We start from the raw sequence: 18,442 nt of genomic DNA, 5'->3' as shown, positions 1-18,442 counted from the left end.
ACTGGTGCACCTCAGGGGTGTGTGCTTAGCCCACTGCTATACTCTCTATATACCCATGACTGCGTGGCTAGGCATAGCTAAAATACCATCTATAAATTTGCTGATGGTACAACCATTATTGGTAGAATCTCAGGTGATGACAAGAGGGTGTACAGGAGTGAGATACGCCAACTAGTGGAGTGATGCTGCAGCAACAACCTTGCACTCAACATCAGTAAGACGAAAGAGCTGATTGTGGACTTCAGCAAGGTAATAGACAATAGGTGGAGAAGTAGACCATTCGGCCCTTCGAGCCTGCACCGCCATTTTGAGATCATGGCTGATCTTCTACTATCAATACCCGGTTCCTGCCTTGTCCCCATATCCCTTGATTCCCCTATCCATAAGATACCTATCTAGCTCCTTCTTGAAAGCATCCAGAGAATTAGCCTCCACTGCCTTCTGAGGCAGCGCATTCCAGACCCCCACAACTCTCTGGGAGAAGAAGTTTTCCTTAACTCTGTCCTAAATGACCTACCCCTTATTCTCAAACCATGCCCTCTGGTACTGGACTCTCCCAGCATCTGGAACATATTTCCTGCCTCTATCTTGTCCAATCCCTTAATAATCTTATATGTTGCAATCAGATCCCCTCTCAATCTCCTTAATTCCAGCGTGTACAAGCCCAGTCTCTCTAACCTCTCTGCGTAAGACAGTCTAGACATCCCAAGAATTAACCTTGTGAATCTACGCTGCACTTCCTCTACAGCCAGGATGTCCTTCCTTAACCCTGGAGACCAAAACTGTACACAATACTCCAGGTGTGGTCTCACCAGGGCCCTGTACAAATGCAAGAGGATTTCCTTGCTCTTGTACTCAATTCCCTTTGTAATAGCCAACATTCCATTAGCCTTCTTCACTGCTTGCTGCACTTGCTCATTCACCTTCAGTGACTGAAGGACTCCTAGATCTCTTTGTATTTCTCCCTTACCTAACTTTACACCGTTCAGATAATAATCTGCCTTCCTGTTCTTACTCCCAAAGTGGATAACCTCACACTTATTCACATTAAACGTCATCTACCAAGTATCTGCCCACTCACCCAGCCTATCCAAGTCACCCTGAATTCTCCTAACATCCTCATCACATGTCACACTGCCACCCAGCTTAGTATCATCAGCAAACTTGCTGATGTTATTTTCAATGCCTTCATCTAAATCATTGACGTAAATCGTAAACAGCTGTGGTCCCAATACCGAGCCCTGTGGCACCCCACTAGTCACCACCTGCCATTCCGAGAAATACCCATTCACCGCTACCCTTTGCTTTCTATCTGCCAACCAGTTTTCTATCCATGTCAATGTCTTCCCCCCCAATGCCATGAGCTTTGATTTTACCCACCAATCTCTTATGTGGGACCTTATCAAATGCCTTCTGAAAATCGAGGTACACTACATCCACTGGATCTCCCTTGTCTAACTTCCTGGTTACATCCTCAAAAAACTCCAATAGATTAGTCAAGCATGACTTACCCTTGGTAAATCCATGCTGGCTCGGCCCAGTCCTATCACTGCTATCTAGGTATGCCACTACTTCATCTTTAATACGAAGGATTAAAGATGAAAGATTATTCATCTTTAATAATTGGTCAAGACGAAGGAACACATACCAATCCTCATAGAGGGATCAGAAGAGGAGAGAGTGGGCAGTTTCAAGTTCCTGGCTGTCAAGATCTCTGAGGATCTAACCTGGTCCCAACATATTGATGTAATTATACAGTGGAGAGTATTCACTGTCTGATATGGGGGGGTTGGTGGCTACTGCACAGGACTGAAAGAAGCTGCAGAGGGTTGTAAATCCAGTCAGCTCCATCTTGGGCACTAGCCTACAAAGTACCCAGGACATCTTTAGGGAGTGGTGTCTCAGAAAGGCTGCGTCCATTATTAAGGACCTCCAGCACCCAGGACATGTCCTTTTCTCACTGTTACCATTAGGTAGGCGATACAGTAGCCTGAAGGTACACACTCAGCGATTCAGGAACAGCTTCTTTCCCTCTGCCATCCAATTCCTAAATGAACATTGAACCCTTGGACACTACCCTCATTTTTTTTTCAATATATTTCTGGTTTTTGCATGATTTTAAATCTATTCAATATACATATACTGTATAAAGTACACTGAATAAGATTTACTTATTTATTGTAACTTTTCTCTCTCTGCTAGATTACGTCTTGCATTGACCTGCTGCTAAGTTAACAAATTTCACATCAATGCTGGTGATAATAAACCTGATTCTGATACTATTGGAAGTGGTTGATGCAGGTTCAATTGCAACAGTTAAGAGAAACTTATATAGGTGTATGAACATGAGAGTAAGGAGGGCTATAGATTGGTTGTGTGTAGATAGGACTAAGCAGAAAAACGGGTCAGAACAGACGACATGAGCTGATTTTTTGTGCTGTAATGGTCTGTAGCTAATATATTGTTGGAACAGAATAGTGCATGACTTTAAGGTACATCACAGGCACTGGTTCACCGACTAGTGACGTAGTGGCACCTGCACTGGCTTCGAGACAAGTGGTTCCGGGTTCAAATCAGGCCCGCTTCTTGCATGCTTTCCACTCGTGCTGGGTTGAGCATTAAGCTAGCAATGCAGCCTCGTGAAAAACCAGACAAAAATGCTAAAGATACACAAGGTTGCTGACTGAAGTACCAGAAGGCACAGAAAGGAACAATAGGCACTGATGTTCTATGTCACCTGCTCAGCTTATCCTTCTTGTCTGCAATTACAAGTTGCAATATGCTAATAAAATACAACAGAGTGCAATTTCTAGACAGTACACTGTACAGTTGCTCTGCACCACCAGCAGAGGGAATGAAATTTTTGTGAGTTTGGAGTGCTGATCACACAGAGTGCTTTGCCTTTGTTGATGTCTAGCTTTTGCACAGCACTCATCCAGGCAGTGTATTCTATCATGCTCCCTGCCAATTTGTGCTTTGTAGCATCCACATAAAAAGACCCAAGAATGTCAGAGGCAAGTTACTCACTGCAGGATACTGGTCTCCAACAGTATTTGAACGTTGCCAGCTGAGAAGTCTAGTTGCATGTCTGATTAAAGCTGACCCCTCTTGGATATTGATAGCGGGAGAACACAGTTATGAAATGCCATTGAATATCAGAGAGGAATGTTTAAGTTGATGCTCTTTGTCCGGTATTTCTGTTTTGTGAATTACCAACTCATGGACGTTGTGTCTTGCTGCACACAGAATTGGCCACTTCATTTACTGATGCTGACAAATGGAATTTGCAACCATCAGCAAATATTTCCACTTTAGACCTTATGACAGAAGGATAATTACTAATGAGGCACCTGAAGTTGATGGGGCCAAGGACACTGTTGTGAGGAAGTGCTGCCATTGGGCTAGGATAACTAACTTCTTATGACCACAAGCTTTATTGAGGGAGATCATGATTCCAGCTATTGGAATATTTTTCCTCTACTCTCCATTGACGTCAGTGTCACCAGAGTAGCCCGATAGCACATCGTCAGATATTGCCTTGATAACAAAGGTAGTTCACTTCAAGAACTGAACTCAGACTAATGTTGGTACCAAGACTGATGGGCTGAGCTAGGTGTTGTGAATAAACTAGCGCCATAGGAATTTTCATCTCCGCCTGATTTAAGTAAATGAAGGCCTCAAAATTGCTGCCGTCCTCCACTGTTTTCATCTCCTCTCTCAAGTGGGAACACTAAGCCAAAAAGAGTTCAGTACAAGTGATCCTGCATTACAGGGCTGGGTGTCCATTCCCAGAAAACAGTCAATTCACAATTTTTCGTAACAGAAAGTCGTGTCATCTGTGTGTGTATAAAGAAATGCCAATTGAAAGTGTGTGTTCTTTTGTTTACTTTTCTGCCCCAAATAAATCCTGAGAGCACAAATTTTATTCCATATCTCAAATTTTTGGGTAGCGATTTGTGAATTCCGCAAGAGTGAATTTAAGTAAACTGAACAACCACAAAACAGGGGCAACCCATATCTTGGTGTATCAATACACAGTGCAAGCCATCTCATAGGGAGACACTATCAAAACTTACAAAATGCTTCTCTAAGGATTGGCAGCTAACCACCACACAGCAGTAAAATGACAGTCATGTGTGTTAGGATTAAATATAAGGAAAATTATTTGTTACATACTGCATTTTGTTTCCGAGATTGTTGGACATTTGCTTTCATTTGACTACGGAGAATCATATGCGGAGACTGCTGCATTGAGACGTCAGTGAGCTTCATACGATCACCAATGCTTTTTTGTAAACTATATCTTAAGAGAAAAAAACACTTAGATCAGGTAGAAGTATTGTAGAGGTGTCAAATTTGTTAATCAAGCTGTCACTGGTTAAGATAGTTGCCACGTCTTGCTAAAACAAGAGCTTGCCTCAGGATACTTGTTGAATATCCATGCATGATTTGATGGTGGTTTCTGAATAATGCATGAAAGACGAGTTAGATTGGTACAATAAAACATTTGTGTTACAATAATACATTAAAGACTTTCACAATTTGATAAACCACAATGCATCAGCAGCATTATCAAGAACAAGAGCAAGCTTCTAGTTCTCGGTCCAGTATTTCTGTTTTGTGAATTATAAGGTCATGGACGTTGTCTAGGTCTTGCTGCACACAGAATTGGCCACTTCATTGACACTGACAAGTAGAATTTGCAACCATCAGCAAATATTTCCATTTTTGACCTTATGATGAAAGGATAATTGTTAATGAGGCACCTGAAGATGACTGGGCCTAAGACCCTGTTGTGAGGAAGTCCTACCATTGGGGGCTAGGATAACTAACTTCTTATGACCACAAGCTTTGTTGAGGGAGAGCATGATTCCAGCTATTGGAATGTTTTTTCTTTACTCTCCATTGACTTCAGTGTTACCAAAGTAGCCTGATATCACATGTGGTCAAATATTGCCTTGATAACAAAGCAAACAGTCCGCTTCCGTAGCTGAAAATCACTGATTCAAAATCTTGCTCTGATTTACTAAATATTTTAATCAAACACTTTAGATTGCTCAGCCTTTCGTGTCACAAGTGTCATTTTTCAACTTAGTTAAAAAGTGGCACTATTACTTTACTTTGTATTTGAACCATAGTCCTGAGGACAGTAATTTGTAAGAAGAGAGAACTAAAATAATATACTAACCTCCGTTTTCCTGCACGTACTAAGCTCCGTGGAGCCTCTTCAGCAATTATACCCTTAATAAGAGTGCGCATTGTAACATCTTCAGGTAGAGAATCCATCATCTTGGTCAGAAATGTCTGTCTGTTTAGAAAATTGAACACAAGTACTTTTCTTTAGCTAGCCATCAGTTATTAATATGACAGAAATGGGACAAAATTTTGCTGTAGTTCAAGAGTATAATGGAAACTCACTGAATACTATGTATCAGCTCAGCTTTTCAGACCAATTGTTCCATTCACAGATATGGAAAATGCACTTTTAAAATTCTGCCATATTGTGCACCCTGATGTGGAGATTTTCTGGATCGTTCTGAAATAGAACACAAATGAAATCCATGTATACGTTTCTATTAAATGTTATAGTTTGCTGCATCATCACGCTGTCTTAACAACTTGAAAAACAAAGCTGAAATTCCATGATTCTTCAGCGTTTATATTGCAAAAATATATCAAATAACAAATAAAAAAGTAAACACACATAAACCCAGAGATTTTAAAAATACATGATACTTCCAGCTTTTATGATTATGCTGCGACCACTATTTATAAGTATTGGGTTAAAGTTATGTCCTCATAACTGGAAATTCTGATCACTCATTGCTCTTTCACAGAAGTAAGGAACAGCAAACTGAAGCACATACGATATTTTTAATAAAATGCTCGAGTTGAACACTGAAAGGGAAGTGTACCATAAGCCTGCTGGTATGCAAAAAAAACTAATAAGGTGAACCAAACACAACGGTATTAATAAAATATTTACTGTCTTCAAATGGAAAATACTTTGTTCCACGATTACCTCCAAAAGCGTAAATTTTGGCAGTAAACAGTACTGGACAAAAGATCGAAGTCAAGTTTGTTGTCATATGCACAAGTACACATACGCACAGATGCAACGAAAATCTTACCTACAGCAGCATCACAGGCATATAGCATCGTATAAACAGCATTCGGCTGCATATAAGCAAATTTATTTTACTAAGCCAATCAGCTACCATAAAAGATCCCGTGGTGCTATTTCAAAGAAGAGGAAGGCGATTATCATGGATGTTCAGATCAATATTCTAGTCACATAGCAATACTTATTTACCTAAAAAAAAAGGGGGGGCAGTGTCACATTTTCGATTTGAGGGAAATATACTTCATCTGCCACCGGGACACTACACAAAAACAGGTCGCTCTTTTTTCTGGTTTTGGTGCGGCCGGTGGGGAACGTGGTGCCCTACTAGGGTGTCACTAGAGCCGGGGGTAACCTGGTATCCCACAAGGGGTACCACAAGAGAGGGGGCGATTGTCACCAGAGGTTTGGGGGGGGGGGAGGGACGGGGTTAGGGAGTCGTTGCTAAGGAGCTAATGGAATTGGTGTAGAGACTAGTATCCGATGCCTGACGGTTGGGTTCTCAGCAGCCGTTACTCTCTTTCATTATAAAAGTTCATTCACCTTCGAAAGCGTCGGCTGATTTAAAAAAAAGCCGCTCAACGGAACTGCGCCTTCCGACCTCTCCCGCGCCGGGATTTAACTAAATCTCGCGATGCCGCAGCAACGGGAAAACGGTTCGCCAACGGGTCTCTGCCTCGCAGTGGACCCTGGGACATGTAGTTCCTTGGCCGTGGCTCCTCATTCACTGAGCATGTCCCTGGGGATTTGTGAAAAGGAATAGAACCGTTGCAGGAAATGTGAAAGAAAACGAAACAACCCTCGACGTGTCATCAGTTTCGCGATGAAACGCTGTTCCTGTTTCTCCCTCACAGAGTGTTCTGTTGCGAGTATGTGATTTGCTAACGGGAGGCGTACAATTTCGCATAGTTTTGTTCCATTTCGCACTTGGACTCATTTCTCCCTTCTGTTAGGGTACAACGCCACACCCGATTTTAAAATCTCTTCGGATGAAGATGGAGAGGTGGTGGAGCAAACAAGTTGAGCGCCCTGTGGTGCTCAAACACACGAAGATGGATTTTGTGCCAGCAGAACATTTTTGACTTCGAAGAAAACATATGGATCGAAGAAAGTACGGAAAAGGAATTAATATTTGTCCACCACAAAACTATCGTTCATATGCACCACTTATTCAGTCTTGTTTATCTGCTTTAACATTCAAACAATTATCCAAACCAATTTCTCTCTGGCATCCGTTAGTCTCATGAGACCATGGATTTGCGCCTTGGAAGGTTTTTCCAGGGTGCAGGCCTGGGTAGGGTTGTATGGGAGACCAGCAGTTGCCCAAGCTTCAAGCCTTCCCCTCTCCATGTTGTCCACCGATGTTGTCCAAGGGAAGGGCACTAGGACCCATGCAGCTTGGCACCGGTGACATCGCAGAGCAATGTGTTGTTAAGTACCTTGCTCAAGGACACAAACACCCTGCCTCAGCTGAGGCTCGAACCAGTGACCTACAGGTTACTAGTCCGATGCCTTGTCCACTAGCCCACCCACCAACACAAACCAATTTAAAACCAAATCAACATAATTCTAGAAATTAAGACTTTCACTAACAAGAGGACATGGATGGAAACGTACAGAATTGTGGCTGGCTTAGACTGGCTTTAAAAATGCAGTGATTAAGGAATAATTGTCCACATTGGTGATCAAGGCCCGGAGAAGACAGACTTAAAGCAATTAACGCAAAATTTAGTTGTTGGCTTAATGGTAAAGTTACCCGACAAGGTCCTGGATTTGTGGTTCAGAGCTGTGAGCTCAAGTTCACTGCAGTTAGGGAATTTTCACTAAATAATTTGAAATTAAAAGAAAAAATAGATTGGGAAATAATCAGAATCAGTGACTATGAATGAACAGATTGTTAATTATAAAAGGATACAAGAAGAGAATAATTGAGTTACACATGAATGAATTGTTGAAAGCAGTTGAGCTGGTGGAGAAAATTATTTCAAGTAAAATGGGTCCGTAGTTAAATAAATAACTGCACACAAAGGAAATAAATCATGTTGAACCTTTACAAAACTCTTTCAGCTATTATTGGAGTATTGTGTCCATTTTGGGGTACCAAAATACAGAAACTTATTAAGACCTTGTATTGAATAACAGATTCTAGTTTTGAAGGACTTCATTTACTTGGGTAGGCTGGCAAGGCTAGGACGTTAAAAATGTCATGAAGGGTCTAGAAATTTGGAAAGATAAAGAAACAACAGCTATAACATGATAATGATCTGAAAATAAAGGTAAAGGAAAATTGTATGATTGGTTAGAATCTGGAATGCCTTGCTTGGGCAATAGTGGCAGCAAATTAAATCATGATATAAAGATGGAAATAAATTAATTAATTTACTGGGAGAAAAAAATGCAGTTCATTGTGGAGAAGGCAGGGGAATGGGGCTGGCATATATGGTTTTGTACATTGATGGCAAAAACATTTTTAACCAAAAACTTTATTCATAAAATATTTACAAGAATAAACCATGAAATGCCTTTTCATTCTTACATTAATAGTCAATGTGTTTAGTGTTAAATTACATTGTCAGCACTGCTGCCACTGGGGTGATACACTACAATAATCTACTATCATCTATAGGCCATGACACGCAGGGGCTTAGGCTATATATATTTTTGTGACTGTATGGTTAACTGCTATCATTGAGCAGTGTGTGACTGTTGGTACTAAGCTTTACACTGTGGCCCCAGAAGAACTGTGTTTTGTTTGACTGTATTCATATGTATGGTTGAAAAACAAACTTGAATTGAGAGCCTCCTGACTCAACCCAGCCCCTCACTGTTGAGTGGCAGAGGAACCCCCTGGAAGCTCTAGTCCCCTCTCCACCAAGCCCTTGCAGTGGCTGCACTAAGCTTCAGTGTACCCTCCAACACATACACCTCCAGCCTGGAATGTGGCATTTGGTAGAAGTCCTCTGTAGACATCTCAATGTGCTGGTAGACCAACAGGTTTTGGGCAGACCAAAGGACATCCTTCACTAAGTTGATGATTTTTCAGCTGTACTTAATGTCCCTAAGGAACAGCCCATAGATCAGAGTCCTCTGTCACACAGCTGCTCAGGATAAACCATGCTATCTCTCCACAGTCTGCAAAGAGGTGAGCTAGCATCTATCTCCTTCTGACTAATCATCACATGGACAGCTCACAGTGAGAGTCATGTTCCAAGCATGCGGGAAGGATCTGGCTGGGAGGGCCCCTCTCGCTACCAGCCAGGCAAAGTCCTGGTGACTGTTGATGAGATCTGGTGATGAGGCTTTCTTCTAGATGTTTTGGACAGTCTGCTCAGGGAACCACCCCACTGAGTCCTTCTGTCTGCAGGATGTTCTGTGTTGACCACTGCCCAGTGGTCAAAGGTGTTGGTCGGAAAGAACTTTTACACAAAGGAAAGGTCATGTGGCAATGTCCAGCTGATTGGGATGTTGCATTACAACAGAGCTAGGCCCATCCTTCGCAACACCAGAGACAAATAGAACCTCAGCACATTGACAGCCACGTACTTTGGTTCCACACACAGACGTGAATGTCATCAGGATGAGGGTGATATTGGGTACATTTCAACCCCAGTTTGTCCAGGAACTTATGTGTCATAATCTTTCTGGCTCACTCCATTTTGAATCTCCAGATGAACTGAAAGACGAACTGGGTGATTTCCAAGCAGGGAACAGGCTACGCCTGCACCAAGTGCAGGAACCTGTTGACTAGGTTCTTCCCAGTTATTGAGAGGTAGCATCTTCTCTACAGTCCCACTTTCTGTTTTACCATCCCAATCCACTCCAACAAGTTCTGGTTGCATGCTTCAGCCCCTCTGAATCAGATCCCCAGTACCTTCAGGTAATCATACCTGCTGGTGAAGGGGTCACTGGAATGGTTGGGCCAGTTGCCGAAGAGTTTGGCCTCACTCTTCATGTGGTTAACTTTGGCCTCGGAAGCCAACTTAAACTGATTGCATATCAATCTGTGAACTGATCTGGGATCCAAGCAGAAGACAGTGACATCATTCATACACAAACAAGAGAAAATCTGCAGATGCTGGAAATCCAAGCAACACACACACAACGCTGGAGGAACTCAGCAGTCCAAGCAGCATCTATGAAAAAATCGACTGTTTACTCTTTTCCATCGATACTGCGTGGCCTGCTGAGTTCCTCTGAGTGTGTATTGCTTTCATCTGCATACTGGCAGGTTTTCACCTGGGTTCCACTGCTGATGCAAAGACTTCTCGGGCCAAGAGATCTCCTTCCATTCTGCAAACTTACTGTGATAGGTTTAAGCAGACTGGCTATTGTGGGATTGGGCCAGTGCAGGAGTCTGAGATCTGAGGCTTTAACTCAAGAGGCAAGGTGAATAGATGGTAAGATTTTAAAAAAAAACCTTATCTAATGGTAGTTAACTAATATAGATACCAAATTACAACTAAGTAGATAAAGTAGGGATGCAGGATCAGGTGATGTGTTGTAGCTGCATGATGTGGGAGCTGGTGGACCTCTTTGTGGTTCTTGATGGCCACATCTGCAACAAGTGTTGATTGCTCGAGGATCTCAGGCTCAAAGTTGATGACTTGGAATACGAGCTTCAAACACTGCAATGCATTAGGGAGGTGTAGGGTTACCTGGACAGAGTGTTGAGGAAGCAGTCCATTTGATTAACTATTTCAAATTTAGGCCAGGGACGAGAGGGTGTAACTGTAAGTGAGGCAGGTAGAGGGATCTGAGAGGTAGTGCTTTTGGAGACTCAGACCTTGAACTTGCCCAGTAGATCTGAGATTGTTGCTCCCTGTGAGGAAGAGAGTGGGGCTGTAGGAAGGATTAGCAATTTAACTGTGGCACTGTGGTTCAGAGAGCCACGAGAGGATGGAGGGAGAGAAGAGAAATGTAGTTTTAATTGGGGATTAGTATAATCGGAATAAACACAATTCTCTGTCTCAGGGATCAAGAGTCCAGAAGCCAGTGTTATTTGGCTACTGCCTGGGTTTGGGATATCTCATCTGGCCTGCAGAGGAGTGGGAGAGAAAAGCTCCAGTTCTTGCAGTCCATATGGGTATCAATGACATGGGAAAAACAAGGCAAGAGGTTCTGCTGAGGGATTTGAGCAATGAGAGACTGAATTAAAATGCAGAACCAAACAGGAAAAAATAAGGTTGTTACCTGAGCCAAATGAAAAATGGCACAGGGTTAATGAGATCAGAGAATTAAAATATATAACCATATAACCATATAACAATCACAGCACGGAAACAGGCCATCTCGGCCCTCCTAGTCCGTGCCGAACTCTTAATCTCACCTAGTCCCACCTACCTGCACTCAGCCCATAACCCTCCACTCCTTTCCTGTCCATATACCTATCCAATTTTACCTTAAATGACACAACTGAACTGGCCTCTACTACTTCTACAGGAAGCTCATTCCACACAGATATCACTCTCTGAGTAAAGAAATACCCCCTCATGTTTCCCTTAAACTTCTGCCCCCTAACTCTCAAATCATGTCCTCGCGTTTGAATCTCCCCTACTCTCAATGGAAACAGCCTATTCATGTCAACTCTATCTATCCCTCTCAAAATTTTAAATACCTTGATCAAATCCCCCCTCAACCTTCTACGCTCCAATGAATAGAGACCTAACTTGTTCAACCTTTCTCTGTAACTTAAGTGCTGAAACCCAGGTAACATCCTAGTAAATCGTCTCTGCATTCTCTCTAATTTATTGATATCTTTCCTATAATTCGGTGACCAGAACTGTACACAATATTCCAAATTTGGCCTTACCAATGCCTTGTACAACAAGTGGCTCAAAGATTGGTGTGGGAGAAACAGGTTTGAATTTGTGGGATATTGGCACTAGTATTGGAAAAGAGGGAGCTGTACCAATGGGGCAGGCTCCACCCGAACTGTGATGGGACCAGTGTCCTAGTGAATAGCATGACTAGGGATGTGGAAAGGGCTTTAAAGTAAATAGTAGGGGGCTGCATTCGACAGCTTGGAAAAGTATGAATAAACTGAAAGGAAAAGAGAATGCAGGAGAGGTTACGGAAGTATCTGGGATAAAAAAGGCAACAAGTTTAGGAATGACTAAGATTTAACTTCAGGTAACACGGAGACACAATTGAAAAACTTGGTAAATACAGGACCAATTGTCATATATCTGAATGCATATAATTATCATCTATGTAATAAGTAGATGATCTTTTAGTACAGCTAGAAATTGACAGGTACAATATGATGTTCTGGGCATTATCGAGTCATTCCTGAAAGATCACATATTGGGAGTTTAGTATCAAAGATACATCATATCTAAAGGACAGGCAGGTAGGCAGTAGGGATGAGGGGCTCTATTGGTAAAAAATTAAATCATATCTTTAGAAAGAACTGACAAGTCGGCTTACAGAGAGGAGGTGGAGCGGCTGACGTACTGGTGCAGAGCCAACAACCTGACTCTGAATGTGAACAAAACAAAAGAGATGGTTGTTGACTTCAGGAGGGCACGGAGCGACCACTCCCCGCTGAACATCGATGGCTCCTCGGTAGAGATCGTAAACAGCACCAAACTTCTTGGTGTTCACCTGACGGAGAATCTCACCTGGTCCCTCAACACCAGCTCCACAGCAAAGAAAGCCCAGCAGCGTCTCTACTTTTTGCAAAGGCTGAGTAAAGTCCATCTCCCACCCCCCCCATCCTCATCACATTCTACAGGGGTTGTATTAAGAGCATCCTGAGCAGCTGCGTCACTGCCTGGTTTGGAAATTGCACCATCTTGGATTGCAAGACCCTGCAGCGGATAGTGTGGTCAGCTGAGAAGATCATCGGAATCTCTCTTCCTGCCATCATGGACATTTACACTACACGCTGTATCTGCAAAGCAAACAGCATTATGAAGGACCCCATGCAGCCATCATACAATCTCTTCTCCCTCCTGCCATCTGGGAAAAGACTCCGAAGCATTCGGGCTCTCACGACCAGACTATGCAACAGTTTCTTCCCCCAAGCTATCAGACTCCTCAATACCCGAAGCCTGGACTGACACCTTGCCCTACTGTCCTGTTTATTATTTATTGTAATGCCTGCACTGTTTTTGTGCACTTTATGCAGTCCAGTGTAGGTCTGTAGTCTAGTGTAGCTTTCTCTGTGTTTTTTTTTATTACGTAGTTAAGTTTAGTTTCTTGTACTGTGTCATGTACCACCATGGTCCTGAAAAACGTTTCATTTTCACTATGCACTGTACCAGCAGTTATGGACGAAATGACAATAAAAGTTGACTTGACTTGATATGATCAGAAGCTGTAGAATCCTTGTGAATAGAGTTAAACTGCAAGGGTAAGAATATCTCATGGGAGTTATATATAGGGCTCCGAACTGCAGTCAGAATGTGGGATACAAATTACAATGGGAGATACAAAAGGAATGTCAAAAGGACAATGTTACAATAGTCATTGGGGATCTCAATATGCATGTAGATTTGAAAAATTAGCTTGGTAATGGATTCCAAGCGTGGGAATTTGTAGAATACCTATGAGATAGCTTTTTAGAGCAGCTTGTGTTTGAGCCTACTGGGAAAAAAAGGCAGATCTGGATTTGGTGTTGATTAATGAATCAGATTCGATTAGTGACCTTAAAGTAAAGGAACATTTAGGAGGCAGTGATGATAATGTAATAGAATTCACCCCACAGTTTGAAAGGAAGAAGCTAAAATCAGAGATATCAGAATCACAGTTGAGTAAAGGTAACTAAGAAAAATAAACATTATAAAAAGGAGGACAAAGCAACCATGGCTGACAAGGGAAGCAAAAAGAGAAGGCATAAATCTTGGAAAACGTAGGGAGAGGCTAGAGGATTGGGAAGCTTTTAAAAACCAACAGAAACAAAAAAGGCAATAAGGAAAATAGAAGAAGGCAAGTCAGTGGACGTTGTTTACTTAGACTTTCATAAGGCCTTCGACAAAATGCCACAAGATCAGAGCCCATGGTATTACAAGAAAGATACTATTTGAACAGAAGATTGGCTGACTACCAAAAGGCAGGGAGTAGGAATAAAGGGGCCTTTTCTGGTTGACTGCTGGTGACTAGTGGTCTTCCACAGGGGTTGTGTTGGGTCTGATACTTTTCACGTAATACATTAATGATCTAGATGACAACAGTTGTGAGTCCCAGTGCAGGATTCCCTGAAGATTAACTTGGAGGGTGAGTTGGTAGTAACAAAGCCAAATGCAAAGTTAGCATTCATTTTGAGGGGACTAGAATATGAAAGCAAGGATGTAATGCTGAGGCTTTACAAGGCATTGCTCAGACCACATTTGGAGTATTGTGAACAGTTTTAGGCTCCATATCTAAAAAGGATGTACTGACATTGGAGACGGTCTAGAGGAGGTTGACTAGAATAATCCTGCGAAAGGAAGGTTTAACGCATGAGCACATTTGCTGGCTCAGGGCCTGTACTCACTTCAGTTTAGAAGAATTGTGGGGGGGGGGGGGAAATCTCATTGAAACCTCCTGAATATTGAAAGACAAGATAGAGTGAACGTGGAAATGATGTTTCCAATAGTGATAGATTTCAGGACCAAAGAGCACAGCCTCAGTATAGAAGGATATCCCTTTAGAACTGAGACGAGGAGGGATTTATTTAGCCAGAGGGTAGTGAAACTGTGGAATTCCTTGCCACAGATGGCTGTGGAAGCAAGTCATTGGACATATTTAAAATGAAGGTTAATAGGTTCTTGATTAGTAAGGGCATCAAAGGTTACAGAGAGACGGCAAGAGCAGGGGCTTGAGAGAGAAAAGTAAATCAGCCAGGATTGAATAGTGGAACAGATTTGATAGGCTGTATGGCCTAATTCTGCTCCTATACCTTAGGGCCTTATCATCAAGTTAAACAGCACAGAAATGGGCCTACTGGTCCATGCTGACCAATATGGGATTGTATCTGTCCAAGTCTTTTAAAAGTTGTTATTGTATCTGGCACAACCACTTCCTCTGGCAGTTCATTACACATAGGTATCACTCTGTATGTAAAGAGAGATGCCTCTCAAAGCATTCCCCTCTCACCGGAAACCCATACCCTCCTGTTTCCGACTCCTGCATCTTGGGAAATATATTGAGTGCATCACGCAATCCACACCCTCAAAGGGTTTGGATAGTTATTTGAGGAATTTTTCAGAGCTATGTGAATGATTGGACTGTATGAAAAAAGCAGACATTAACTCAACACAAGGAAAGGACAATCTCTGTCTTGTAACAGATATGCATTTCTATGGTGAAACAGGTTCTCTTTTAACAATGAGCTGTGCAAAAAAGAAAGCTAACTTCCCTGTTTCTGAATACTTACTCGTAACTTTTTATTATTTTAGAAAAAATCTTCTGCCAGATCAGTCATCTACATTTTAAATTACAATGACAAAAAAGTACAGAATACTTAAGACACACAATTTGAGGGTTATCAGTTCTGTTTGAGTGTATTTCTGGGGGCTTCATTCACTGTATCCATGTGGTGAACTACATATCCCTGTCTGGAACCCCCCCCCCCTCCGCTGACTGCTCCTGTGGCTCCTCCCACAGACCCCGGTATAAAGGCGATTGGGGACACCGCCCCGGCCTCAGTCTCCAGAATGCAGTGTGGTGGTCAATTGCTGCTTGTTCTTTCTTCCAGCCAATAAAAGCCTATATCTCGCCTCACGTCTCCGAGAGTTATTGATGGTGCATCAATCCATCTGCCCCAATCAGTGAACTTTTTCCCTTATCTTCCGTATTTTATAATAAATATGTGAAAATGTCAAGCAAAATGAAAAAAATGCCAATTTTTTATAATGAGCTATGAAAATATTTTTCAATGTTATTGGCAGCAATCTCAAGATCGCTTAATTCTTGAAGGGTTGTCATCCTATTCTGCTGCCTTCTAAAAAGAATTCCACTAAAAAGGTATTGACCTGGGACATTAGCTCTATTTCCCCCTTCACAAATTCAGTCTGATCTGATCATTATACCCTTTATTTTTATACCACTTTTTGTTAACAATTGATACTTAAGTTTGTGAAAAAGGAGTTTAATTCTCCTTGGATTTAATTGAATTTATTTAAGTATATTTGGTACAAGTCACTAATCTAAGTTTCTTCTTCCTTCAGTCCAATAATCCTGACTTGGCAGAAGTACATTTTCAGTTAGCTATGGTTTGGTGAAAATAAGTTACTTTCTTAATAACACATGCCAATTGCAACATCACAGCCGATCTAGTCCAGAACGATGTAGTTGTAGTTTAGTGCTTAATTTCTTTCCACAATAGCATTGCAAAAGATAAAGGTTTAGAAATGGACTATCACAGTCTTGGTCCAAATGTTGGTCAGGGTTGAGTTCTTGAAGTGTACTGCCTTTGATATCAAGATAAGATTTGACCAAATGTATTATCAAGGCACCCTGGTAAAGCTGAAGTCAATGGGCATTAAAAAGAATCATATCTCCCTCAAAGAAGATGGTTAAGGTTTTAAGAAATTAATTATCCCAGACCATTTGAAAGATGTACAGTAATGCTATGGAATCTAAGATATCTAGTTGATAAGCTAAGACTAGAAAGGAAATATTAATGTAAAAGTTGGCAATTTGTTGTTTCTAGTGATCAAAAGAACTTGCAGCTCACTTGGGCTGACAAAGCAGTTGAAATGAGGGACTGATGAATGTAGTTGAATGCTGGAGCTAGAAATCAATAGTGGAAAAAAAACATTTTGTTTTCATGTTGAGTAAACTGCACAAATTCATAGATAACGTCTGCCAGTAACTGTAGGTTTCAAGGAAAGATATCTTTGTTCATCTACAGTTTACCGCAGTATCTAATCATAGTAAGTTTGCTTGTTGAGAATCTCAGGTTGTTCAAACAACAATGTACATAGGTCATAGTAGAGACAGAACATCTCACTGGATCAAGACTACTACAATGGATATTGGTCTGTCAAACTCTTGTGTTGAACCCATCTTGGTCACAAAACAGGAAACCTGCTCAGTGGCAGAGTACTGCTGTGATCTGTTTTAAAAGAAATGCTATTTGGAATCCTTAAATTCCCTCGCTTCTGCATTGTGGGAATAAGAGAGAGTTCTGTGGTCTCCAGAAAGATTCTCACAGATTGTTTAAAAAAATCCTGCAGAAGACTATAACTTGTTTTGTTTCATATGAAGACAAGGATTGCTGATTATCAATACTGGTCCATATGTTACCCCAGGCAAGTGCAAACTGACTTGTCATTGTGTAATAATCTCTTTCATATATTTTACTACAATACTTAATGAGGTAGAGCATAAAATCTCCAGTGCAAATTTTTGCAGTAAAATTGTTAATCAGTAGCCATTAATGTCATCAATACCCCTTTGTGCTGTAATAACTACAATAAATAAACCTTTTTGGAGTGTGACATTTATACATTCTTAGAATATTAGGCAATGCTCGCAAAAATGGTTTGTTTTATTTATTTATTGTTACCCAGAAAGTTTAGTTTGTAAACAACACACACAAAATGCTGGTGGAACACAGCAGGCCAGGCAGCATCTATAGGGAGAAGCACTGTCGACGTTTCTGGCCGAGACCCTTCATCAGGACTAACTGAAAGGAGGGATACTAAGAGATTTGAAAGTAGTGTTGGAAGGGGGAAATGGGAAATGATAGGAGAAGACCGGAGGGGGTGGGATGAAGCTAAGAGCTGGAAAGGTGATTGGCAAAAGAGATACAGAGCTGGAGAAGGGAAAGGATCATGGGATGGGAGGCCTCAAGAGAAAGAAAGGGGAAGGGGAGCACCAGAGGGAGATGGAGAACAGGCAGGGTGATGGGCAGAGAGAGAGAAAGAAAACAAACAACTAAATATGTCAGGGATGGGGTAAGAAGGGGAGGAGGGGCATTAACGGAAGTTAGAGAAGTCAATGTTCATGCCATCAGGTTGGAGACTACCCAGCCGGTGTATAAGGTGTTGTTCCTCCAACCTGAGTGTGGATTCATCTTGACAGTAGAGGAGGCCAGTTTATTTTGTAAACCATTCATGATTATCTTGAAACCACCAAGCATTAAGAACTAAGTAGAGTATACCCTAGGTTTTTATACAGCAAACCAGCAAAACTATTTCATCTGTTCTTTAACCACCAGTTACCAGATAACTACATTAATTTTCCAAATTAGCAGTAAAATGTTTCCAAATCACGACTTCCATGTTGTTAATATTGTGCCTTGGCTACAAAACTCAGGAAGTTCCTATGATGATGTATTTTCCTATGGAATGGATGTTTCCTATGGTGTCTAAGACCAGAGGACACAGCCTC

At 41.6% G+C, this 18,442-nt stretch overlaps 1 protein-coding gene across 4 annotated transcripts in view; it reads right to left on the bottom strand.

Annotated features, from left to right (window-relative positions):
* The window catches only part of cenpt (centromere protein T), a 123,893-nt gene that overhangs the window by 64,575 nt on the left and 40,876 nt on the right, over nucleotides 1-18,442 (bottom strand). Inside the window, exons 1-4 of one of the 4 annotated variants that reach the window (XM_059992740.1) lie at nucleotides 6,665-6,729; nucleotides 5,419-5,536; nucleotides 5,189-5,308; nucleotides 4,177-4,303 (exon numbers count right to left, since the gene is read on the bottom strand). In XM_059992740.1, the coding sequence (XP_059848723.1) occupies nucleotides 4,177-4,303; nucleotides 5,189-5,289 (228 nt within the window). In that variant the 5' untranslated portion in view covers nucleotides 5,290-5,308; nucleotides 5,419-5,536; nucleotides 6,665-6,729. Of the gene's footprint in view, nucleotides 1-4,176; nucleotides 4,304-5,188; nucleotides 5,334-5,418; nucleotides 5,537-6,131; nucleotides 6,232-6,664; nucleotides 6,730-18,442 lie in introns of those variants that run through there. The other 3 variants (XM_059992743.1, XM_059992741.1, XM_059992742.1) reach the window with 3 other exon arrangements.

The sequence above is a fragment of the Hypanus sabinus genome, chromosome 17 (assembly GCF_030144855.1).
Source record: "Hypanus sabinus isolate sHypSab1 chromosome 17, sHypSab1.hap1, whole genome shotgun sequence".
Classification (NCBI taxonomy): Eukaryota; Metazoa; Chordata; class Chondrichthyes; order Myliobatiformes; family Dasyatidae; genus Hypanus; species Hypanus sabinus.
The sequence above is the reverse complement of the archived record's forward strand: the minus strand, read 5'-3'. Positions and strand labels throughout refer to the sequence as shown.